Source organism: Chelonia mydas, chromosome 2, assembly GCF_015237465.2.
Source record: "Chelonia mydas isolate rCheMyd1 chromosome 2, rCheMyd1.pri.v2, whole genome shotgun sequence".
NCBI classification, from domain to species: Eukaryota; Metazoa; Chordata; order Testudines; family Cheloniidae; genus Chelonia; species Chelonia mydas.
In genome coordinates, this window is record NC_057850.1 from 106848124 (window position 1) to 106875235 (window position 27112).

General features: G+C 40.4%; 1 protein-coding gene across 2 annotated transcripts in view; it reads right to left on the minus strand.

Annotated features, from left to right (window-relative positions):
* Positions 1-15678: 15678 nt before the first annotated feature.
* Positions 15679-27112, minus strand: part of RNF144B (ring finger protein 144B) — an 80653-nt gene continuing 69219 nt past the window's right edge. For both annotated transcript variants that reach the window (XM_007054892.4, XM_043540060.1), the window contains exons 6-8: positions 25460-25604; positions 23661-23750; positions 15679-23499 (exon numbers count right to left, since the gene is read on the minus strand). In XM_007054892.4, the coding sequence (XP_007054954.1) occupies positions 23359-23499; positions 23661-23750; positions 25460-25604 (376 nt within the window). In that variant the 3' untranslated portion in view covers positions 15679-23358. The remainder of the gene's footprint in view (positions 23500-23660; positions 23751-25459; positions 25605-27112) is intronic.

Here is a 27112-nt window from a genome sequence, read left to right on the forward strand (position 1 = left end):
AAAAATAGGTTTTGGGTGCTCAGCTTGAGACCCTTTAGCACTTCTGAAAACCAGCCCCTAAGCACAGGTGACCTTCCTTGACTTCAGGTGGTATTTGGGATGTTCCACACTCTGTAAATCTCTGTTTAACTAAAACTCTCTGTTATTGAAAAATGGGTTATATAGTCTTGGCTGTGTGCCCTGTGTGGGTGAGCTATGCAAGTGTCACGACCTTTGGCTAATCAGTGCTTCCAGGCTGTCTTATGCTCAATGAAAACAAAGATGGGGGGAAAAAACTAAGAGCAGCCTCCGAATGCAGAAGGAAGAAAGCAGATGGGAAAGGAATGTTATGTTCAGACTTCTAAAGGGCTCATTCCTGTGAACAATGGAGGAAGCACAAAAGTGAAGTAATATATTAAATGTTCTTGAGAGTCTCCCTTTAATTATTAAAAAAATAAGAATGAACCATTGCTTTGCATATGGAGAGGTACATATTTTGCAATAAGAAAAGGTCAAGAGGTGTGTGACAATAACTACATTAACTGAAAGCTGCTTATGCACTGTACAAAATAAATGACTTGGAGACTGTGACCTATTCTCATTAGCTGTATACAAATTCACTATCTGTGATGAATCTACCATCCTAACGAAATTGGTAAGGTGAGCTGGGAATGAAATTCAGCTAGACAGTGACCTAGCTTTTATTCTTCCCTTTGCTTTGGTGGTAGGGTACTCTGCTGTTGCTGAGTCAATGTATGCACAAGCCTCATGAGTCTCTGTTGTAATTTCCAACACTGCATTTGCTGAGGACTTGAGGAGAGAGTGTATGATGTTTATTGGCTGCCTTACAATGAAAGCAAATGTTCTCTAAAGTCCATCCATCCACGCGTCTGCCTACAAAGAGAACCCTCCATGTACCAATCCCCACCCCACCCCACCCCCCACACACAAGCTTCATGGAAGTTGGGGCACAGTTCTACTGCACCAGCCCCACGCTTCCCTCACAACCAGCAGAAGGTGATTTGTGCGGGAGGGGGCCCAAGGGAGTGGGAGCTGGGTGGGACAAAGGAGGACGGAGTGGTCTAGAGAAGAGGTAGGAACAGATTAATATCCACAGCTCTGCAAGGATTCAAAACAAAATAAAATACAGCCACAAGCTGTAATATTGTTTCTGTGGAGCCTACGCTATTGCAGGCATCCTCCTTAAGGAGGGTGGCTGGAGGCAATCCCTACTCCAGTTCATTGTCAGGTACATATAATGCAGCGTGTCTCTCATCCCTCTCCCCGCAACATCTCTGCGGACTCTCCAAAGAACATCTCCATTCTGTCCTGGAACAAGAATGACAAATCAGCTTCATTGTGTCCCAGAAGAGGCTGTGCAATTTCCAGGACAAAAAAACCCAAACAGCTAATTTACCTCATGAAATCAGCTCTATGGTTTCAGATTGCTTTTTATTTCAACCCGATTTCATTTCTTTGTCCCTTGTCCAGCCATCAGTCTGTCTGTTCATTCACCCAAAAGCTGATTTCATATGGTGATGTAGGGAGCAGTTCTTGGAACTGAGCTTGTCCAACAATCAGTAACCCCTGGTCTGAAACATTTCTGGGAATCCAACCATCTTCCAGTAGCATGGATGCTTTAGGATGACTTGCAATATCACAAAGTGCTGTGACATTATGCAGGTCACTGAACTTATACCTATATGTGCAGAAGCAATCAAACAATCAAACAATCAAAACACTCAAAGAGCTTTGAGGCATTATATCAGGAGTGGGTGCGAAGAATTTTTAGAGCTAGGAATCTGAAATCTCACACACACACAGCCCAATAGCCACTATTTTCCATTGCACTGAGCTAACTAGTGTGCTGGTGTTCCTATGCCTCTACAGGACAGAATCCAAACAGCTCAACTGTGTGTCATAGGCCTCATGCTGCTGAAGGATGCTGAGATTCTCCTTCAGCTCAGATGGTTGGGGGTCTGTACCTTTTGGAGGAGGAGAATCTGAATTCTATCCTCAACATCACCAAGAAAAGGACCATAATATGCAACATAGTGTAGCTGTGAAGTCCTCAGCGGCCACAGATTAATTATACAGTTATTTATCTCAGATGGAATGTTTTGTCATATTTTACTTACACTTAATATTTCTTTTACTGGCTACTTCACTGTAACATGTGAGATGACCGAGATAAAAATAATGCTTTGGGAGACCAAGCAAATCATTTCTGGCAAAAACTCTGTTTAAAAATAAACAGTCTGTCCACCTCTGTTTAACAGCTTCCACTTTCTAAAACAAATATTGTTGGAAAATTAAACACTATGGCATGCTGGCCACACACAATATAAAGCAGCTTTTTCTCTTGTTTAATCTTCCCCAGGAATGCTGTGGTTCACCAGCAGCAAGACTGTTTCCTGAACCTCATCTAGCCAATTAACAGGCACTCGGAACTGTGTTCAACCTAGTAGAATATATGTATCAGATATAGAAAAAGGGATTTTTGGAAAATATCAGCCAGAATGGTTCAGCCATTTCCCAGAACAAGGCTTGGGGAAAATACATGGTGTTTTACAATGTAAAATAAATTCTGGTGATGTTTCTTTGGAAAGCTTTAACTTTTCAAGACTGTCATAATGCAGCCGCACGAAGGATCCAAATTAAGGTTGCACGGGCAACATTCATTCTGGCATTTCCTAACTTTTGTGTGCTTGATTTTTTAACCTTAGTAATTGGTTAGTCTCTAAGGTGACACAAGTACTCCTTTTCTTTCTGCGGATGCAGACTAAAACGGCTGCTACTCTGAAACCTGTCTTTACCAGGTTTGTGTGTGTTTGTAAATACAATTTAGAAAGAATATTTTATTGTCTCCACCCCCACTGAACTGTTGTCCTGTGTGTTTTTGTTTTTTCTGTTACATTATAACCTCCTCAGGAAAGGGGCCTTGTCATCTCAGATATTTTGGAAGCACCATTTAAAGATGTATATATATATATATATATAATTATTTATAATAAGTCACCTGGAACTATAGGTAAATACTGCCCTGTTAGTGTTTTTCATTAGGTTAGTGAAGGTTACAAGTCTGTGTCATATTCTTAATTCAGTGCTTTTCTTTATGTCGATTTCGAAGCACTTGTAAACAAACATATAATAAGTTTAATAAATATATAGACTCCTGTTCACTTCTCAGTTACACCCTTCCAACTATTTTGACTTCACTCAAGTTGCACGTGCATCATGGAGACAGAACTTAGACAATAGTCTTCAGCTTTGGACTGTGGGGACAAAAAAGGAAACCAAGATAATGTTTTCCACGTGACAAGGAAGACTATGGTGTTCTCCTGATTCTTCCAAGCACGTCTGACATTAACTCCTTCGGTCGTTTGAATGTACATCTCTATTTTTCTATTACACTAAAGGTCACAATATTTTACTGCTACTATGCAAATCAGTTTAGAATGCAAAAGCCTCTTCATATTTATGTCTTGCATATGCATGTAATTTCCTTTGGGGTTTTATAGATATTTGCATAATAATGTATCCTGTTCTCTCCTTCTAGGTAGTTTTACATAATATCTTACATAATATCTCAATGTGCCCTAAGGAGTTAAAACCAAACTAATAATAATACTCTCTAACTCTTTCTTCCTTCCCATCCTATGGTAGAAGAAATAGTTTGATTCTGATGGGGAGTAAAGGGAGTGGTTTTTTTTCTTGCTTTCATTGTTTCATGATTATTAGTTAAGGCCTCATTTAATTCCCATTAAAGTTAATGGTAATCTTTCCTTTGCTTTTAGTGGGAGTAAGATCAGGCCCTTATATCTATGCCACTAGAGTCCAAAATGTTCTTGGTGCTGTACCATCATGTCGGAAGACAATTCCACACCAAAGAGCTTACACTCTACAGTACTTACACAGAGACAAACTTTACACAGGTGAGTATTTCCACTGCTTTTACTGGGGTTATACGTATGTGTAAAATTAAGCAGATGCACAAATCTTCGTGTGATCAGGGCCTAAAAAGAAAATAAAACAGATCAAGAGTGAGAAAAATGAGCCAAATGCTGAATGGGACTAATGGGGACCCAAATGCTCAGTCCTACGTTCTGGTTTTGATTTTAATTAAGCAAAATGCATAAGTGACCCATGCTGAATTGTCACTAAGCCTTCCCACCTCCATTTTTCTGCCACCCTCATTTATATTACCAAACCCAGGCTAATATTTCTTGTTTGGTATTTTAACCCTGGACTTTTACAAAAATAATTATGCTTCATTGTAATTTTTCATGTCTTAAAAAAAAATATGCAAACCTTGCTTTTTCTTAAACCACATCTAACCCTAATCTTTGATATTTTAAATTTATTTTTGTCACCCTTTTTACCCTCTGTATATTTTTATCTTCAACCCATTGCCTTATACCATTTTTGTTTATATTTAACAGCTGTTTTAATTTCGGTTTCATTTTAACAATGCCACTTAAAAGAGGGATTATATTTTTTGCCATGTGGGATGTGTTTTGGCAGCAGAACTAGAATAGGAGGGAGAATAAAATGAAGAGAAGACCCAGAAGATGACATCAGCATGGCTCCACCCTGGCAATGGTTTTCACAAGCTTGAGTTGGAAGGTTGTTTGATTCATGCACCTATCAGTGCTCCACCATTGTGTTGCTTCTCTACAGTGCCCCTTGTGAAGCACTAATACTCTAGAGAAAATGGGCCAGGACCTTAGCTGGTGTAAATCAGATATCTTCATTGACTTCAAATAGGGCTTATGCCCACAGAGGACTTGACCTATATTAAAAATGGTTTCACTGAAGCAAACTCTTTTAGGCTACAGCCACAGTGCACATGAGTGGTGGTTGCATATAGGGTATGTGTAGCTACACACCAGAGTGGAAAGCAGATTGCATCCACACTGCTGTGTGTAGATACATGGGTCATTGAAAGGTTTTGGCAGCGGTGTGGCAGAGGGAAAAGATTCTGGCAACAGGGCCTTTCACTGCAATGAGGATAGGCTATAGGAGGGAGGGAGCTGCTGAATCATTTCCCCTCTGCCTCCACCCTGCCAGAGCCTTCCTCCAGGGAAAGGCTCTGGCAGTGGGGAGGCAGAAGACCCTACACTGCTAAAAATAGCAGTATATCTGCAAAGGCACTGTTTGGGCAAGAGAGAGCCATGTAGGGTATATACCGAGAGGCTTCAGATGTGTCTTTATTCTACTTGCCTAAGCAGTACCTTACCATCTACACTGTTCTTTTTACCCAGGCAAGAGCAGTGTGTAGGGTATGTACTCCATATGTATGCAGTGTATGTACTCCAAAAGAAGCACACAGTGTAGGCATACCTTTAAAAAGTAACAAGGAGAGAGGAAACTCTGTGCTCGAAATTCACATCTGAAAGTCCATATTCCCAAATAACTGCTACAAGACAAAGCCCCATAGATGGAGTCTTATTGTTTTGTGCAGGGAAACACAAATGAGCTTCAAACACAACTATGTGTTTGACTACGATTCAGACTATGATGTGGACCGATCACCCTAACATTTAATATTTGGATACAAGGGATTTTGTTCAGCCTATAATAAAAGAAAAGGGATGGCTGAAAAATTCAATTTGGAGTTTGGATTTCAAAATCTGCATCCCAACAAAATTATATTTTCCTAGCTGTTATCACTCTAATGAGGATCAATTTTCCAGAAATTTACCTTTGAAAAGGAAAAAAAAAAACCCAACAAGATAGCGTTTGTCAGCTTCTCTGGGCACATGGCTGCCAAGAGTCAGTCATCTTGTGTCAGGCATGTTGTAAGTACCTGCAGCACAGCTGGATCCTCATGTATTGAGATGGGCTGCACACAAGAGCTTCACTTCCATGGCTGAGCACTGCAGGATAGAGTGGCACCTGGCCAGTATGGAGCCTCAAGGAGCCAGAGAAGACAGTGACGGTGTAAACAGGGACAGGTAGGAACAGAGAAAGTGGCTGAATGATGGACTCAGAGGTTAATAAGGGGAGGACAGAGTCGGGGGGTTTGAATGATATGAGCAAGTGAAGTATTCTTTTTTTAGTGCACAATGTCACATAGGACACACAGACAGGCCAGGTCTACATTACAACTTAAATTGGTATAGCTATGTCGCTCGGGGGTGTGAAAAATCCACACCCCTGAGCAATGCAGTTATACCGACCTAGCCCCAGGTATAGGCAGCGCTAAGCCAACAGGGGGGCTTCTCCTGTTGTCGTAGCTACCATCTCTCATGGAGGTGGACTAACTAGGCCAATGAGAGCCATTTGCTTAGCTCCACAAATATATCTGACTTATTCCTATTTCGCTGGCAGATTACATGAATTTTAATGCTCAGAGTCAAACTTATGGCCGCTCCTAATCTGGCATGCCGTGATGCATCCATGTAAACTACCCTCAGTGCTAGAAAATGGTATGTGTACTATTCCAAGGCATTGCCAAAGCTCAGACTGCCTAACATCCCAAGTAGAGGCAGACTGTATGGTAATTCTGTGAGGCAAGTAGGCGCCCATGAGAGATTCATACAGCTGAGACCAACAAATTCTTTTCTCTTATAACGTGAAAGATCCTCCAAAGATGAATTGCCGAGATGCTGCCCAACCCCTGGGATCAGGAACAGCTTGGCTTTATGCTGGCTTTGTCAATGTAGACAGGGCACAGGACCTAGCTATGCAGAAGGAGGTGTTCACCATCACTCACCTGCCACAAAGGACTGTAGGAGGCCAAGATAACCTGAAAGCGGGTGCCGCCAGCAAAAAGGCATTGCTAGGGGAGCTGGCATAATGCAATGATTCCAAGTATCCCCTCAGCAGCCTCTGCCAGTGGGGCTCCCGTGGCTGCCCTAAAGGAAGATGATGACAGTACCAACCACTGGGACTTAGGGAACAATGAAGAGACAATTCATAAAACCTTCCCCCAGAGATCCTGGAACGAACAGGCTGTTTGCTGCCATCACACTGTTCGCTCTGCTGGTGTGTTCTACCCTCCCACACCTGCAAAGGGGGAGAGTCCTGGAGCCTAGGCTCCAGCCCAAGCCTGAAAGTCTATATTGCAAATGTATAGCCCTGCAGACCAAGCCCCACAAGCCTGAGTCAGCTGACATGAGCCAGCCATGGGTGTTTTAGTTCAATGTAGACATACCTTCAGAGGTCAAGGGCATGCAGATCAGCGTTGTTAAAATTTCCAGTGCTCCCAAAGTTTGGGGTTGTTTCAGGCCAGTTTGTTACAAAACATTATTCTCCTGGGCTATTATTTTTACTTTGCTCACTCATTCTACCTCTCTCATTCTCCCCCAGTTTAAATTTCTCGATTCAATTCATTGCTTTTTGAGAGCAGGATTAAAGATATATACTCCATAAACAGATAGGAATGGTTGGTTTTTTTGTGACTACCAAAATTCATTTAATAAACCTGCAGACTAGGAATGTTTATGCAGACCAGAGTAGTGAAATTAATGCCATGGTTCGGTAGGTTAATCTTTTTTTTTTTTTTGGCGGGGGGCGGGGGGGAGGAAAAAAAAAAGAAAGCATCTCCAGCAACCCATTGTTCAGCTATTTGTGGATTATTCTGACCTTTGATGCTCTGCTGAAGGAAGTCAGGGTGAAGGGAGCACTGAACTTAAATGTGATTGGGGCTGGAGAGATGCCATCTGTGAAGAGTTTCAAATTTGCAATACTTCAAGATTTAGATTTGGCACACAGCCCAGTTAGTGCATTACTTAAGAGGTCCGATCTGCATAAGCACCACGAAGGTTGTAAATATGCTTTCCACACTTGGTCATGCTGTTACGCAAGAGCTCAGCTGTGTATCATTTCTACAGTGTTCTGGGGGTGCCTCCCACTGAGAGACAAAAGGAGAGAGAACTTCATTAGGCAGTTTCTACCTGTCACCTCCCCCACATAAGAGAAACTGCTCCTGATTCAGCAGAGATTTTTAAAAAAGTCTACAGTAGCAAGCCAGGAAAGCTATTTTTATAATTATTGCCAAATTAATTCAGCTCTGAAGTCTCCCAGGCATGTCTCCTTAACCAGAGGCATGGAAGTTTTGCAGCTAATCCTCCCCATAATACTCAAGCTCGATGCAGTCTAACTCTCTTGCATGACTACCTTTATGGGGCACTGTGCCCACACAGAAATGCAGAACTCAGTGGCTCTCAACCTTTCCAGACTACCGTACCCCTTTCAGGAGTCTGATTTGTCTCACATACCCTTAAGTTTCACCTCAGTTAAAAACTACTTGCTTATAAAATCAGACATAAAAAAAAAATACAAAAATGTCGCAGCACACTGTTACTGAAGAATTGCTGACTTTCTCCTTTTTACCATATCATTATAAAATAAATCAATTGGAATATAAATATTGTACTTTATTTCCGTGTATAGTGTAGAGAGCAGTATAAACAAGTCATTGTTTGTATGAAATTTCAGGCTGTACTGACTTTGCTAGATGACCTTTTCATGTAGCCTGTTGTAAAACTAGGCCAGTGTCTAGATGAGGTGATGTGCCCCCGGGAAGAGCTCTGCATACCCACGGGAGAACGCCTACCCCGGGTTGAGACCTGCTGCGGCACGCCATGTCCAAGGAGCAGTAAATGAACAGTCTACCTTTTGTGCAACCAATGCCATTTTAATGCCTCCGTACATCTTCTGAAAGCGCCGGGCGGCTAACGTGGCCCAGCTGAACAGTGGAATGGAAGACGACATTGATGCAGGTTTAATTTGATGCATTGATGTAGGGACCCCATAAGGAGGCAGGTCACTCAGCAGTGTTAGAACACCAAGGTAAATGGGGCAGACAACACATTCCTGTATGGTCCCAAACAAAAGGTTAAAACAACCGTAAAACCGGGTGCCCCTGAGAAGCCCCATAGGAGGAGGGGTGCAGCTGGGAAGTGCCGAAGGGATGCAGTCCCGAAGTAAAGAAGTGCAAGCTGCCTCCCCTGTGCTCTAAGGCTGTAATTCTGGCCCAGCGAAGTCAACGGCAAAACTCTCATTGATTTTACTGTGGCGAGGATTTTACCCCAGGTTTCTTCAGCTCTTACATTCTTTGTTCTATAAAAGACTAGTTTAAACTGTAGTTGTAACTTTTTTTTTTCAGTCTGCTAATGCAGAGTGCCCCATTGTTTCTGACTCTAACACTGCCTCAGATAATCTTCCAGTATCTTAGATGGCCAGTCTAACACTATTCTTGTATTATCTATCGGGGGTGATATGGCTGTACATCTAAAACATCACATCACACAATTCTTTGATTAGCATTATTAATGTTTCCAGTTTGGGGCATGCTGACCTTAAGCAAGGAGGCACACCATGGAAAAAACACCTACATCTCTGCAGTTCAAGCCAGAATTGCTGAAGTACTAGAAGAGAGGCTGGTCTCATGGTCACATGTCCTAACACACACACAGCAGCCGTATACGTTCAGTTGGAATGACCATTACTTTAAAAATTTTAAAGAAATAGAACAAAAGTCTCCACTGGATTCCAGTGATCCTGTAGCAGAAGTTTAAAGTTTTTATCATAGGAATGGAGCTGCTGCCTAAGTTCCCCCAGGTCATTGAATGGTTAAGCTCCCCAGCTCATCAGAAACTCTGCCCCTCCCAGGGAAACAAACATCATAAACAAAACATCCAAAGATGCAAATAAGATCAGGTCTGTCTGTAGCCAGCTGACCTAGGCTCTCCACCAAGAGGTTTAACGAACTCCCTTCCTGCTGCAGTGGAGGAAGCAGATGAAAGTTTCAACATAGCCTCTCCTATAGGCTCCAACTTTGCACCCCTGAAAGGATGCAACTGACAACCCTTTCAGCCCACAATTTCCCCAGGTAAGGTCCCTTACCTCACCTAAATGTATTTGCCCCTTGCTGGGGTTCCCAAATAGAGCTGATCAGAAATTTTTGAAATTCAGCATTTTTCAATCAGGAAAGAAAAAAAACCCGACATTTTAAAACACGTTCCAGCTAACTCTATTGCTAAACAAAGTCCAAAAATAAACCACACTTCCTTGCCGGGATTTTTCCTTCTCTGGTGTCTCTACGAACATTTTATCCATAGTCCTTCATGGTGTGCCTCACCTGCAAATCCTGGTCTGTCAGTCATCTGCACGATGGCGTATCTTGAAATACTTCCTGGTGCGAGGCCTAGAACTCCTAAGCATCCCTTGGAACTAGTTTCCAGGATGCCCTGCTGCAGCAATGAGGTAAAGAAAGACACTAGGCCTAGCTTAAAAAGGCCAGCACACATTGTTAGACAGGCCCATGCACCCTACTTTTATTTATTTATATATATATATATATATATATATTTAAAAATTGTATTGCTCACTAATTGACCAGTTCTCAAAGCTTTCCCAAGTCTCATGTTTTGTCACTCCCTGGATGTCATAGAGGTGAGACTGCCAAATCATAGTATGTCTGCCAAGGAGTCACACTCCTGGTATTGATAGTACATGAATTTGGCATAAAGCATGAGTTTTTCTTTAAGGATTACATGATAGTATTAAGGAAAATGAAATCTTCTGCAGAGGGTGAAAAGGGCAAATACTTTTGCTAAGAGGTTTCACTTAATCCCTGTCCAGAAAAAGCAATCTGAAGGGTCAGTTTTAGAAGGCAGAATTACTGTTTTCACCTTTGAGATAAAATAAGGGCACATATCAATGAGTAGAAGTAAAACTAGGACTTTTACTCATCATATCTGCTTACTTACCAAAGAAAAACAACAAACACACCCCACCCTATCCTAATTGCTAGCTCTGACAAAACTCAATCTAGCAAAGTCAAGATGGGAGGCTCTTTCCTTGTCCTACGTCAACAACCATAATAAGAGTGCTGTAGACCTAATTTTGCTTTTAATTACATCTGTGCAACCCCTACTTCATACTATGCTCTCCCTTATACCCATTGCATTCAGGTGTAATAAATTGTCTTCAGTGGGGTTATGCAAGTAAATGAGGATCGAATTCAGTCCTGTGATAGTTAACAATGCTGTTGATGTGTGAGATGTAGCGCTAATAAGTATTTTCTACAGGGGTTTTTTTAAATGACAATTTTTTTAAAGTATTCACAGATTTTTTTTTTCCTGGTTTTCAGTTGATTTCAGTTTTTCAAAACCCAGAATGTTTTGGGGTTTTTTTGTGTAAAAAAAAAAAAACAAAAACAAAAACAAAAACCAACAACTAAACTTCAAAAAACATTTTCCCATTACAAAAGGCATTTTTGTTTGTTTGCCCTAGTAAGAAGGAATAAAATACCCTCACTTTGTCATAGCAGTTTCCTCTGCACTGCTAACAGAATTAAAAGTATATGCAAAGCTGATGCAATGCCAATAGTTAATCCTTTCTATAACAGCTCTCTTCCACCTCCAACATGGAGCTGTGAGTGCTGCCTCAGTATCCTCTCGTAGATGGGCTTCTCAGGAAGCTATCCCTGGGCTACCTTAATATGGGCACTTCATAACTTTTGAGTGCTCAACGTTGCCACTGTTTTAAGCATTTTTTGTGCGAAATGTGTATTATCACTGAACTAAGAAGATGCGGTGCTGAATACACAGGGAGCAGATTTGTTGCATGTGTTTCCAACAGACAGAAGCCCTCTCAGGTTTCACACAGAGAAAAGACTCAAACGTGTTGAATGTACAAGTTTACTTTACCAGGATGAATAGCTTTTATGATAAATCCTATGTTGTGATGTTGGGAGAGACTTGTATAGCCATGGTTACAGAAGCGTGTAAAAGTGAATATGTTCTAGTGTCTGATCATGAGCGTATTTATGAATGACTTTAAAAGTAGGGCATATATCTGGCTGTGCTATATGAGATCTGAGTTAAAAGGCACTGTCAGAGCAGGACGTCCTGGATTCCTTACTGCAAACAATCCTCATGACAAACTTAGTACCAAGTGCTTTACTTACAATGTGACTATAACAGCAAATCCCCAGAGTTACATTCTCCCAAGGGGTGGGGGGGGGGGGGGGGGGGGCTCACCACTCTGAAATCCAGATCTTCACTAGTCCCTTCTTCCAAACCACCCATCCTCTCTTCCTCCTCCTGTCCCTCTTTTAACTTTCCTCAGCTGATGAGCTGAGCCACCTTGTTAATTGGTTTCAGAGTAGCAGTCGTGTTAGTCTGTATCCGCAAAAAGAAAAGGAGTACTTGTGGCACCTTAGAGACTAACAAATTTATTTGAGCATAAGCTTTCGTGAGCTACAGCTCACTTCATCGGATGCATTCAGTAGAAAATATAGTGGGGAGATTTATATACACAAAGAACATGAAACAATGGGTGTTACAATACACACTAACTTGAGTGATCAGGTAAGGTGAGCTATTACCAGTGGGAGAGCGGGGGGTGGGGGGTGGGAAGAAACCTTTTGTAGTGATAATCAAGGTGGGCCATTTCTAGCAGTTGACAAGAACATCTGAGGAACGGTGAGGTGAGGGAGGGGGGAATAAACATGGGGAAATAGTTTTACTTTGTGTAATGACCCATCCACTCCCAATCTTTATTCAAGCCTAAATTAATTGTATCCAGTTTGCAAATTAAATTCCAATTCAGCAGTCTCTCCTTGGAGTCTGTTTTTGAAGTTTTTTTGTTGAAAAATTGCCACTTTTAGGTCTGTAATCGAGTAACCAAAGAGATTGAAGTGTTCTCCGACTGGTTTTTGAATGTTATAATTCTTGACGTCTGATTTGTGTCCATTTATTCTTTTACGTAGAGACTGTCCAGTTTGGCCAATGTACATGGCAGAGGGACATTGATGGCACATGATGGTATATATCACATTGGTAGATGTGTAGGTGAACAAGCCTCTGATAGTGTGGCTGATGTGATTATGCCCTATGATGGTGTCCCCTGAATAGAAATGTGGGCACAGTTGGTAACGGGCTTTGTTGCAAGGATAGGTTCCTGGGTTAGTGGTTCTGTTGTGTGGTGTGTGGTTGCTGGTGAGTATTTGCTTCAGGTTGGGGGGCTGTCTGTAAGCAAGGACTGGCCTGTCTCCCAAGATCTGTGAAGAGTGATGGGTCGTCCTTCAGGATAGGTTGTAGATCCTTGATGTGTTGGAGAGGTTTTAGTTGGGGGCTGAAGGTGATGGCTAGTGGCGTTCTGTTATTTTCTTTGTTGGGCCTGTCCTGTAGTAGGTAACTTCTGGGTACTCTTCTGGCTCTGTCAGTCTGTTTCTTCACTTCAGCAGGTGGGTATTGTAGTTATAAGAATGCTTAACAGAGATCTTGTAAGTGTTTGTCTCTGTCAGAGGGGTTGGAGCAAATGCGGTTGTATCTTAGAGTTTGGCTGTAGACAATGGATCGTGTGGTGTGGTCTGGATGAAAGCTGGAGGCATGTAGGTAGGCATAGCGGTCAGTAGGTTTCCGGTATAGGGTGGTTTTATGTGACCATCGCTTATTAGCACCATAGTGTCCAGGAAATGGATCTCTTGTGTGGACTGGTCCAGGCTGAGGTTGATGGTGGGATGGAAATTGTTGAAATCATGGTTTAATTCCTCAAGGGCTTCTTTTCCATGGGTCCAGATGATGAAGATATCAATGTAGCGCAAGTAGAGTAGGGGCATTAGGGGACGAGAGCTGAGGAAGTATTGTTCTAAGTCAGCCATAAAAATGTTGGCATACTGTGGGGCCATGCAGGTACCCATAGCAGTGCCACTGATTTGAAGGTATACATTGTTCCCAAATGTGAAATAGTTATGGGTGAGGACAAAGTCAAAGTTCAGCCACCAAGTTTGCTGTGACATTATTGGGGAATAGTGTTCCTAATGGCTTGTAGTCCATCTTTATGTGGAATGTTGGTGTGGAGGGCTTCTACATCCATAGTGGCCAGGATGGTGTTTTCAGGAAGATCACTGATGGATTGTAGTTTCCTCAGGAAGTCAGTGGTGTCTCGAAGATAGCTGGGAGTGCTGGTAGTGTACGGCCTGAGGAGGGAGTCTATATAGCCAGACAATCCTGCTGTCAGGGTGCTAATGCCTGAGATGGGGCATCCAGGATTCCCAGGTTTATGGATCTTGGGTAGCAGATAGAATACCCCTGATCGGGGTTCCAGGGGTGTGTCTCTGCGGATTTGTTCTTGTGCTTTTTCAGGGAGTTTCTTGAGCAAACGGTGTAGTTTCTTTTGGAGGCCTCAGTGGGATCAGAGGGTAATGGCTTGTAGAAAATGGTGTTGGAGAGCTGCCTAGCAGCCTCTTGTTCAAATTCCGACCTATTCATGATGACGACAGCACCTCCTTTGTCAGCCTTTTTGATTATGATGTCAGAGTTGTTTCTGAGGTTGTGGATGGAATTGTGTTCTGCACGGCTGAGGTTATGGGGCAAGTGATGCTGCTTTTCCACAATTTCAGCCCGTGCACATCAGCGCAAGCACTCTATATAGAAGTCCAGTCTGTTGTTTCGACCTTCAGGAGGAGTCCACCCAGAATCCTTTTTTGTACTCTTTGGTCACTCGATTACAGGCCTAAAAGTGGCAATTATTCAACAAAAAAAACTTCAAAAAACAGACTCCAGTGAGAGACTGCTGAATTAGAATTAATTTGCAAACTGGATACAATTAACTTAGGTTTGAATAAAGACTGGGAGTGGATGGGTCATTACACAAAGTAAAACTATTTCCCCATGTTTATTTCCCCCCCCCCCCCGCTGTTTCTCAGACATTCTTGTCAACTGCTGGAAATGGCCCACCTTGATCACTACAAAAGGTTCCTCCCCATTCCCCACCCCCCGCTCTCCTGCTAATAGCAGCTCACCTTACCCTGATCACTCTCGTTACAGTGTGTATGGTAACAGCCATTGTTTCATGTTCTCTGTGTATATAAATCTCCCCACTATATTTTCCACTGAATGCATCCGATGAAGTGAGCTGTAGCTCATGAAAGCTTATGCTCAAATAAATTTTTAGTCTCTAACCAATTAACAAGAAAAGGACTACTAGTGGCACATTAATCACTTAATACTTAAACTGCTACCTCAGCAATTTACCTCATGTGAGGAGACTTCCAAAGTACAGAGTGATGAGTTAGCCTAAGGCTATTCACTGTCATAGGCACATAGACTTGAGATTACGTAGCCAGGTGCAAGTAAGGTCCTCCCTCGACACAGATTGATTGAAGTGCTGTACTGTGCCTCCAGGAGCCACAGTACGGAAGGTGCAGCTCCAGGAGAGTGGGAATAAACGTGGCTTTAAACCAGGTGTGCTAATTTATAGCAACCTCCCATGGACTCTTTGAGCTGCTCCACTCTCTGGAGTAGCCCAGAATCATCCACTCGACTCCTGATACGTCCCTGCCTCTGCATGACCCTTGCAATTCTATGTGCTGTCTTTACAGGGGATTCTTGCGCCATATTCCCTACTTCTGTACACCACTGCATCATGTATAGGGTCAGGAAACAGAACCTGCCCTTTTCTGTTATAGAGTTTGTTATATCAAAGTCCTACTGTTTTCTATAACCCAGTAGAGGACTCTGTGGTGACACATTTGTTTATTTTCTGTTAAAGAAGCCAGCTAAGATTCAAGAACTATATCTGAGCCTGTCTCTTTTATCCATAGTCTGTTACCCACATCCCCACAATGCCCATTAAATATCACAGATGGGTTTAAACTGTTTCCATTTTTTCTTTAACCAAACGTTCATAGAATTTGTTAAAAAACAGTTAGCTGAGGAGTAAAACAAAGTGAGCCAATTGTCTGTACATTACATTTTTAATGTTGCATTTTATGACATTAGAAGGAGGCGGGGAAACAAAGAAGTAAGCCTCAGAGGCAGAATATAAATACAGAGTGTATGAATATATGCACAGAGTGCAGCACATTGCATTTGTAAATCATTTAAATGCCGAAACAAAATTTACAAAAGCATTTATAATTTCTTTATACATGTCGACCTTCTTTTAAACATAAAAATAGTTTAGTGAATCTTACAAAGATCAAAGTCTTTCACCCTTCACCAAGTTAAGGATGGTGAAGAAAGTGTATTATTTAGAAAAACAAAACAACTTCAAACAGGTACCAAAGAAACAGTATCTAGTCATTTTCGGTGAAATTCAGCCTCAGGCAAAAGGCCAGCAAAAAGCCAACACATCCTGAGACTTCAGTGGGCTTAAGTAGTGGGTGGGCTACTATTGGCTGAATTTTACCGCTAATTTCTGAAACTACTCCTCTCTAACATACTATTTATCATATACAATAATCCAGTGCCCCATTTCCTGCCCTTATCCAACAGATTTTTTAAGATGTTTTCATTTACATTATGATGGATATGAAAATAAAGTGTTGTGCCTCATGTCCCAAAATGAGACCTCAATCCTGCAAAGAGTTTTGCAGAATTAGCTTTATGCATTGTGAACGGCCCCGTCAAAGTCAATGATACTATTCACATTGTGTAAAAGTAATTACATACATAAATCGTTGCAGGACTGGTGTCAATTCACATTACTGGTAGAGCTACACCCTCTTTTTATTTGTATGTTTAATTTAATTACACATTTAAAATAAAATCTTTATTAAAAAAAGATACCCAATACTATGTGGCATCTCGATAACAGGTCTCACAGTATAAATGTCACGCTTGGTATTTGCAATGCTAATACCTGCTTTGTATACTTTTTTTCTCTTATTTGTTCATTTAAAATATAGCATGCTTAAACAACTATTCACGTTTCAAATAATTGAATCTGCTGGGTTTTTTTTAAGCGAATAGGCCAGCAGCCAACAGTAGAATGCAAAGTGAAGGGATCAGATACTTTGCTGTGAAGTTTGGCTCTCTCATTTCTTATGGAAGGGGCCGAGAGAGTTAAATGTTGCCATCGTTTTTCAAGCAGAACTCCCTACTGAAATCTACTCAACGTTCTGCTTAAAAGCTGCTGGCACTGAATGAAACAGCTGTATCACGAATAGTCAGATTTTGTGGCTGTCAAAAATGTTATTGATAAGGAAGTAAATTTGTCTAACTATTGAAGTCAGTGATGTTGGATTGCTGCACACTGACTTTGGGGAATACAACAAAACTAGGGCTGACGATTAAATTGCAGTTAAATCACGCGATTAACTCAAAAAAATTCATTGCGATTAATTGCAGTTTTAATCACACTGTTAAACAATGAATACCAATGGAAATTAGATGTTTTTACACATTTTCAAATATATTGATATCAATTACACATATTGAATCTATTTCCCCATGTTAAGTATCCTCACACCTTCTTGTCAACTGTCTAAATGAGCCATCTTGATTATCACTACAAAAGTTTTTTTCCTCCCGCTGATAATAGCTCATCTTAATTAGCCTCTTACAGTTGGTATGGCAAATTCCACCTTTTCATGTTCTCTGTATTTTTTATATATAAAAATAAATCTCTTACTATATGTTCCATTCTATGCATCCAATGAAGTAACCCACGAAAGCTTATGCTCAAATAAATTTGTTAGTTTCTAAGGTGCCACAAGTACTCCTGTTCTAATTACATACTACTATATTTTACATGTTACATGCTACTGTATTTTAACTTGTTGCTAAATGTACCCAAGTTAAAGACCATTTACACAGAAAATAAAATAGTTGTCCCATGATGAATGATTAGAGTAAGGAACTTGCTGTATGATGTGTGTATGAGATTATTATGAGTGTAAGTGTTTGTGGAATCAGACCTTTAGTTTGTGTTCATCATCAATAACTGAGCTCCATGCCACAACTCAATAAATCGTTGAGGCCTCAATTCAGCAGTCTATCCCTGTTCAGCAAAGCACTTAAGCATATGCCTAAATGTTTTGCTGATTAAGGACTAGTTTTATTTAAAAATTAAATGTATACTGAAGTTCTCCAAAATCTTAGCAGTAAGTTTATCATACAGCAGTGTTTGCAATGGCATGAGAGCTGACACTTCCAAGAGAGAGGTATTTTTATGTCTGTCATAAGCTGCTTATTTTAAAAATTATGTAGTATTTTATAGTGCTACTTGAGAGTAATGGCACTTGCATTTGTGAGTGTATGCAGGATCAGACTTCAATCTTCTGTGTAAGTTTACCAGAACTCCAAGTACATTTATAGGGAATTGGAATCCTAGGATGTTCAGCAGCAGAGTATAACCATGTTTGCATGTATTTAACATGACTATCTATCTGGATTTTTTTCATCATAATCCCCAAAGACTAAAGACAACTCTCTCTCATCTGAAGCTCATAAGCGCCAGGGGCTTTTATCCCTGATATCTGTACCAGAGCAGTTAGTCTATGCATTCCATTACCGAATTTTAAGTTTTAATAAGATTTACAAAACAACCCAAGTATGAAATTTCTAGCTTCAATCATTACCTGAATATAGAAGTTCTGATTATAACTTACGATATCATGCTGGGGGTTTTCATCCTCATGTAACTAAACAGCTCCACTTATTTTGTTCTAAACTATCTGGCCTCAAACAAAGTGCAAAAAAGAAACCTGCCTGAGAAAGATAAGAGCAACTGAAAAGGAAGGACTACAATGGAAGCTGGAACTCAAGCTTAACAAAAAGTAGCAGGCACGACCATGCAATCACCCATTGATACCCAAATACATGTCAGCCAGATGTTCATATTATCACCACCTCTTTGTGACAACTGAGAGGTGAAACTGATCTTTGCTAATTTACGTATTTTCACACACAATAAGAAAATATGGTTTAACATTCATTTTAATCTAATCATGTAAACACTATGTACACTTTAGATTTTCTTTGGACTTCTTATTCTATGTTATGTTACTGGACAAATAGCAGTACAAAGCACTTAACGTCTTCAAAGCACTGAACTAACATTAACTATTGTTAATCTTCATCCCCTTCTGTGAGGTAAATAAAACATACACCATTAAAAATAATCAGTTACTGCAGCATTGACTATGTATCGTCTAAGTTAAAACAGATACTGTAGAGAAGCATTTATACCATAAACATGGTAAATATTTACCATTTAATGGTGCTTATTGTAACCAGGTATTATCTCATTTTATAATTGGGACCTGAGAGTCACAGGGGCAGATTCTCATCTGGTGTATTTGGCATAGCTTCATTGTCTGCAGTAGAACTATGAAAATTTACATGAGCTGAAGATTTGGCCCACTGAAGTTAAGAGTCAATTTTCTGAAAGTGGCCTCTAATTTTAGGTGCCACTCTTCAGACATCTAGAGCCTAATTTCAGAGATGCTGAGCAACCAAAATTTAAACCGAACTCCATGGTTGGCACCTTTGAAACTGAGGCTCCAGGGTCTATGTTCTCAGAAGTGACAAGTAATTTTAGGTGACCAACTACACTGATTTTCCCAAAGCCACAAAGCAAGTCCGTGTTATAGTTGGGACTTGAATGGAGAAAAGCTCATCCCATAAATCCCAGGCTCAGTCTATTAATCCATAATCCCTCTGAATATGCTAGCCTTCATGTTAGTCACTACAAGATCAAAAGCACTGGGGGAAAAAAAACTGTAGATTGACAATAATAAGCGAAGTAAATTCTGGCACAGTATGAATCAAATCTGGTTCTGATGTCCAACACTCATTGAGAGTTTTTGGCGTTGTAAGAGATTCACGGTGGCATTACTTAAAGAAGGTATATGTACCCTGTGTCCCAGGACCCTTTGGACTTTTGGCACTACTATCTTGCTTACATAACTTGCTGCATTTGCAAACACTTTAAAAATCTTCTGCCTCAAGTTATTTCTTTGGAATCCCGGAACAGATTCATTGTGACTGCTTGATTATCTGGCCAGTGGTGCAGAATAACTAAGCAACAGCTGCATCAAGCAAAAGAGCCCCAATGCTACCAGTACTTAAGCATTCCTGTAACTTTACTCACGCAAAGTTAGCACATGGGCTAACAGCTGGCCGCATCAGTGCTTAGGTTGTTGCACAGCCTCAGATAAACTGTGCTTTCAAAAACCAAAAATGGATTGATGCAGCACACACACCCTTTTTAAGGAAAACCCGGCTGGTAAGGTTCATAGTTTTAAGTTTTAAAATGCTGTTCTAGAGTAATTAGAGTACTGTGTAAAACATTGCTTCAGAAATAAACTACCTTGATTCTAAAGTAATGCACGCAAAGTAAAACGAAATTCTATCATCTGTTTTTTCAGTGCTGTGGCGTGCGTGTTTATTTAAATTAAACTAAATCTAGTATTCTGAATTTGCATCATAAGGAAATCAAACTTTAGATTCTGAACCATTTTATAAAAATCTGCTGTTTGTTAAATAACCAGAGATTCACATTAAAATTTAGATAATTCTATAACACTGAAAAGGGACAGAATTTGCATTCTGTTAACATAACTGAGGAATGCAATTACCTTATAGCCATCAATGTACATTGGGAAAAATTCTGCCCTCTGTTACGTCTGTATAACTGAGAGCAGAATTCAGCCCCTGGTTTGTAACTGCAGCATTAATGACAAAAAACTTTTACAATTAAGAAAGGAACTTCATTTGTTAGGCAACACTGGACTTCCAGCATAACAAGAGGGGAAGAAGTGTACCAACCCCACTGAGTGGACAGTTGTTTGGACAGAATGAATACATACAAAATATGAAAAACACCATGAGGTTTAACAGGTGAGGGATATAGAATATCATGCCATTGGTTATGATTAAAAAGACTTTACAACTCTCCAGCAATTTGCTCTTGGGAGTTTGTTCAAGTGAGTTTCTCTACTAGAAGTTCATGGATAAACTGGAAATGACAGTGGTGCTGTAAAAGTGTAGGTAGAAAAACAGTGCAAGGCCAAAGGCTGAACATTTTAATTTGTCATGAGTAATCCCCAACACTACCATTACCGCTCCTAAAGAAAACACATACATAAAATACTCTCAGCTTATCATAAATCACATTGGCCTGCATTGTACTCTATATTTAGAGTGTACTGACTACCTTCCTGCTTCACTTAGAAGCTCTGGATGAAGAATAAATACAGTCTTTCAGACTAGTACACTGTCTACCTTCCAGTCATTATTGGTAGCAAATTCATTCAACATTAATTTTTTTCAAAGAGAAGCAGACACTATTATTTAAGGCCTTTGTCCCTGTTAGTCTGCTCTGCAGACTATGCTTCCTTAAAATAAGATGTTTACCACTGTTTCAGCAGTCAGAGAGCGAAGTTGAACGAAAAGGTCACATTTACAGCTGCCAAGAAGGCAAAGTTCCTGAGGCTTAGCCAAACAAAATAAAATTGATGTTCACTTTAGTTTTCTCTTTGTAGCCTGAGAGGGAGGGTAGGCTAGAGGATTGGATACCTTTTTCTGACTTTGCATCACATTTCATTCTCCATACAGCCCTTGCCAACTGGGGTTGGAATTACTACTGATTGTAGAGAAAACGCATGTAAATTGCCACAAATATCAAATGCACAAACAGGATCCCATAACACAAGTAAGCACCAGCTAATGGTGGTATAAACACCATGGATCAGAATTTGATCTGTTATTCCCATGCAAATCCGGAGTGAAATCCATGAGCTTCAGAAGAGTTATTCTGAATTTACATTGGCATAGTTCAGATCAGGATCTGAATCATGCTTGCAATGAAGAACCAAATTAAACTAGAGCATTAAATAACAGCCTTTTAGAGACAAAGTAACTAATAAATTAATAACAGTGCTCTTTACCCTTTTGGGGGATAGAAATAAAAACTACCAATGAATACAGCTAATATTTATCCAGGGATTTGTGTTAGTTGCAACATTTCTAAAAGGTTTCAGAGTAACAGCCGTGTTAGTCTGTATTTGCAAAAAGAAAAGGAGTACTTGTGGCACCTTAGAGACTAACCAATTTATTTGAGCATAAGCTTTCGTGAGCTCATCTGATGAAGTGAGCTGTAGCTCACGAAAGCTCATGCTCAAATAAATTGGTTAGTCTCTAAGGTGCCACAAGTACTCCTTTTCTTATTTCTAAAAGGGTTACTTGGTGGGATGGGTTGGCCACATCTGAAACCTGTACTAAGTAATTTTTGCAAGTTTCTTGTTGCTACCCTGTATAACCTGTTTAAAATGTATAAAGAACTGTGTGTGCGTGTACACACACACAAATTATTAAATATTATGTACTTTGTGTGGGTACATACATACACACACCATACCTATACATACATGCATCGTATATGGTTTCCTGCATATTCTATGGGAGATGTAGCATGGCCTTCGCTAAAACATTAGATTTGTTTCCAGAAGTTTACAACATCCACAGTACTCACAAAAGGTAGAGGGAAATGGAGCCAGAAGTAGCTAGAGCGGTCAGCCCAAGAATGAAGAGCCATGTATATAAACCTAACATTTCAAGAAAGATGTGCCATGGTTGACTTGTAACATCACCTTTTAACACAGCATATACAAGACAGTGATTTCCACTGAGGCATTGGCAAATGAGTTTTTTGTTTTTTTTTAATAGGAAAGAATATTTTATTGGTTGCTACTGCTCCCACTGAAATCGATAAGTAAAAATACCATTGACATCAACAGCAGCTAGTTTGGCCCCTTTTTCATAGTAATGAATATCCAATTAAGATCAGAGTGTGCAATAGCTATATCATCTGGTTTTATATTTGTGCTGATTGTGAGATGCACATGGTATTTTCACAGTTGTTAGGTAATACACCTAAATAATATAATTTAAACATAGTTTAGTGTGGTGTAGGTCATTGGTAATGGTGTAATACACCAAAAATCACTGGTGTGGCATAAGTGAGTGTGTTCACTGTAGTACAATCATACAATACAATAGTTTAGTTATGAAATGATAATTACCAGAATCCATTCTTGGTAAATATCCTCTTCATTATTTCTCTAGTATTCCCCTCCCCCACCTCACCCCTTCAACACAAAATGCTGTGGCATCTGGTTGAAGGGAAGTTATCAAATATATGTAAACATATATTTGTTATTTTAAATAGGTCACAAGCCAGCAGATAATGGCAACATGCTTTTTCTTCTTTTACTTTATAAATCAGCAGAGTACTAAGAAGTGGGCTTGTTCATTTGCCTGTACTCCCTCTACTGGCTGCATGACTGGTTCTGCAGAAGCAGAAGAACAATATTGCAGGATAAATACATGTTCAGATTCTGGAAGATCCCTCTTTCTACAAGATTCTAACAGTTTTAAAGGTGGATCATATTTGTGGCTGAATTACTTGACAGTGACCTTTTTTTAAAAATTACGTTTACACACTACAATCCCCCAGTCATTTCCTGAACTGTGGTTTGCAAGCAATATAGTGGTCTGAAAACAATAGGCACTTAGCCTCAAAGTTGGCAAGTAGAGGGAGAATTATTTGGTAGGTATGGCTCCAAAACCCAATCTTTGTGCTTTCTCACATACACCTACTATATAGACTGAGGAAGAAACAGACAGAGTTTTAGGTTGTCGGTGGGGCATGCTTTTTCTTTTTGCCCCTGCAGGATTTGCAGACACAGCAGATGATGCATGGAGATGCCACAAGCAGCAAGGGAGAAGTCACCAGCGCTATGATACCCAATCCCACCAGGATCCCCACAACCTGCAAAGTTTAAAGGGAAAAAAAAATTAACCAACAGGAAAATAAAAAGCATGTGTGTGTGAATTGCAATCCTGACAGATGATTGTGGTAATTAAGTGAAGGAGATTTCACCTTTCCCTTAATGTTTATCATGGCTCTGTGTGAGCTGGTTATCAGCATACCTGTGTTCTGTTCCACATAACTGAGGCTCGAGAATGGCCCAGTTTGTTTCTGCAGGGGCCTTTGTCATAATGTCGTAAGAAGATATCATTCTGAAAGATAAAAGAAAAACTGTACTGAGCAGGTCACACTAATGTGGGGAGATTAACAGGACAGGAGCAGAACTACCACATTTCTGACAGTGCAGTAACATTAACTGTTCTGGCAGAGAAGTTTGCTTGCCTGTTACTTAATTACTTTGAGAAATTAAATAGGAAACTTTAGATCTATAAGGCACACTGTCTAAGATATTTCATATCCCTAATATTTATCTTCTGTATTCCTAATATTTCTCGGTTCTCTAGTCAGTTCTTCCATTGGCTTAATAGGCTGCTCTTTAAAATAGAAAGTCCCCACTTTTCTCCCATATCAAACTAATATTTATCAAACTAATTACTTTAGCTCAACAAGAGGAGGGGCACTCAGTTTCCAAACACCCTCCCCCTGACAGTTCCCCTGTAGCTTGAGCCCTGCTTTTTCCATTCATTCTTTAACCTAACTTTATTGTTATATGAGCATTACCTTGCAGTAAACTTTGAATACCTGAAACCTTAGTGGGTTTATAAGAGCTATGTTGTAACCATGCAATGACTACACCTTGTCAAAGAAATCATTTAATTGACTTATCTTTAACTGATTAAAACCAGCTAAGGGCATATCTACAGACAACTATCACAGCTTCACATGTTTAGACTACTATGGAAACTTGACACCCCTCCAATTTTTCATAGTGTTACACAATCATTGTGTACTCTGTGTACTCCAAAATAGACTTGAAAAAAACCAGCACCCATAAACAGACTGAACAGAAAGTTGAGCACACCCTGTTTAACATATAGAGAATAAAGAGGAACAAGGAAGTTTCACCATTTCCAAAGTGTGTAGCAAAAACCCATTTAACTTTATTTTACCTCAAGTGCTGGTACAAAGAGTTCTTTTCCTCACCTCCCACAAGTATTACTACTCACTGTGCCAAAAACTGATGTTATCATTGTACACCAGTATGTTCCACAGGACCTAATCCTGTGAGGAATTCAAAGTCAGTGCAAGTGGAGAATATTTGATGTTTTGGTGGCGGTGCTTGGCAACTTGCAGATTTGAGCACTTTTTAATGATGATAGTGTCCCCCAAGTTCAGACTTCCTGTTCTCCCCTCCTCTTGAGCTCTTTGTATCCCTAATAAGATTTGAACATGGAAAGTAGTTTCCAAAACACTCATCCTCAAACTTATTAACTGGATCATTCTCTTCTGCTAATACAGCACTAGAGACTGACTATGGAGAAGTGACCTAGTTTAAAAGAGCTCTGAACTGACCCAGATTTGAAACTGTAGCCTTTATCTGTGCCAGACCGAATGCGAACATTTTTAACAGGTTGGAATCCAATGAATTGGGGGGCGAAGGGGAAACACAATTAAATTTGCTGTCCTTAGCTCTCAACCCAACTATCTTTAGCTATAGTATTGGAAAATCTCTCTTCCTCAAGAGAATTAGCATTGGACCAAGGGATATGGCTACAATCCACTTCAATTTAGGAAAAAAAGAAAAATCTCTTTGAGGCTCATTGGAGGCAGAAGTAACTTAAGCTTTGGCCACCATGAGGATCCATTTAAATACAACGGCATTCAATCAAGTAAAGATCCTTTTATCCTTAGCATAAAGGAACAGAACTAGAACATACATGATTCCAGTTATGACATATGGAACTTATCCCCCAAATCCCAAACTAGCCTTGTTCTAGAACCTTCATCACATGGCACTTACATCCAAGTTCTGTAGGCAGTACCAGCAAAATGTATGCTTGCAGTTCCTACACATCATTTGAGCGCAGCCTTCATTTCGTTCAATATAGATCCGGCACACTGGGCACTGTTTAATTGGAGCCTCTGTGTCAGTCCTGGTAAGTGCTCTAGAAGGGTAAGGAAATATATGAAAGATGAAATTTCAGTGCAAAACCTGTGGCTGTATGACTGGAGTACCAATGTCAAGTAGTATATGCATCATCATGTTCTTTAGGGCCTCTAGTTCGCACTCAACTCCATGGTCTGGAATGCTCCATGAGTTTCAAGATTAAGAAGCTAACATCAGGCAATGTACTGGAAGTGTAAAATCTCATATTCAAGGGAATGCATTAAAACATATACTAAGAGCAAAAAAAACTGCTCATGCAGCACAGAGACAAATTAAATGTTCAATTCCACTGATTTTTCACGATGTACAAAGTAAACACTCACTACAGCCATGCATGTAACAGATATAACGTTAAAAGGACGGCACTGGCCAATGTGGAAAAGAGTTTCTGTATTTTGTTAAGATGACTGGACTGTGTAACTCAAAGTACTGTCCTTGCTTCTGCATGACAGCTTTAACCTCAAGCAAAGCCAAAGATCTAGTTTGAAGATCAAAAGTCACAGGAAGACCTCACAGGCAATTCCAGTTTGATGAAACACCCCCTTCTCACCAGAATGCTTAGTTGTAACTCTTTCAACTCTTGCAAAAATATTCACAGTGGTGGAAGCCACAGAGCACAATAGAGAGTTTAAAGATTACACTGTGCATGCCAGTGAATGCTGTTCTGTTTCTGTAAGCACAGGCTAGCCAGAGAGCTGGTGTAATGTAAGCATAAGAGTATTTACAGAATTCAGAGACATACAGCCATTGCCAGAACCACGCATCCCCACTAATAGGCTGTTGTAAGGACACACCTTGTCCAGTCATTTTCATCCGTGCAAAGTGAGTGTAAATGGCTACCAAATCAGAATTCTCCACTCACACCAGTGGAAGAATTTTGCACCTACTTAGCACAAGAGTTAGGCCTAGTCTATGTACCGTTTTTATACCAGTTCAACTATTATGGTTAAGGGGTACGATTTCTCTACCAAAATAGTTAAATTGGTGTAATACCTAGTATAGACACAGTTATGTCATTTTAAAGGTGCCTTATGATGGTATAGTTTATTCCCCTTTGTGACGGGTTGTTCACCCCAACACTGGCCCTGAAGGGGGCCAATTAACCAGACAGGCCACAGCCTGAATAACGAGGGAGCCCAGCTGAGGAGGAATAAGCTGAGCTGTGTTTTATAAAGGCAGGAAGTTGGCAATAGAGAAGAGTAACTGTAGTTGCTTTCTGGGAGAAGGGAGTTTTGGGGTGGGCAAATCCAGAGCAGTGGGGGAGCCAGAAGGTTAGGAAAGGCTCAGGGAAAAGGCAGTAAAATCTGAAGTGAAATAGACCTTAGCTACTGATCAGAGGGTCCCCGAGATGGAACTTTGAGTAGAGAGTGGGCCCAGGTTCCCTGCCAGCCATTGGGAAAGTGGCACTAGCTAGGCAGTGAATGGGAAGACTGCCTTACACACATGACTTGGCTGGAAGACTAAGCCATGAACACAGAGCATCTTGCCTTACTGAGAGCTAGGAAG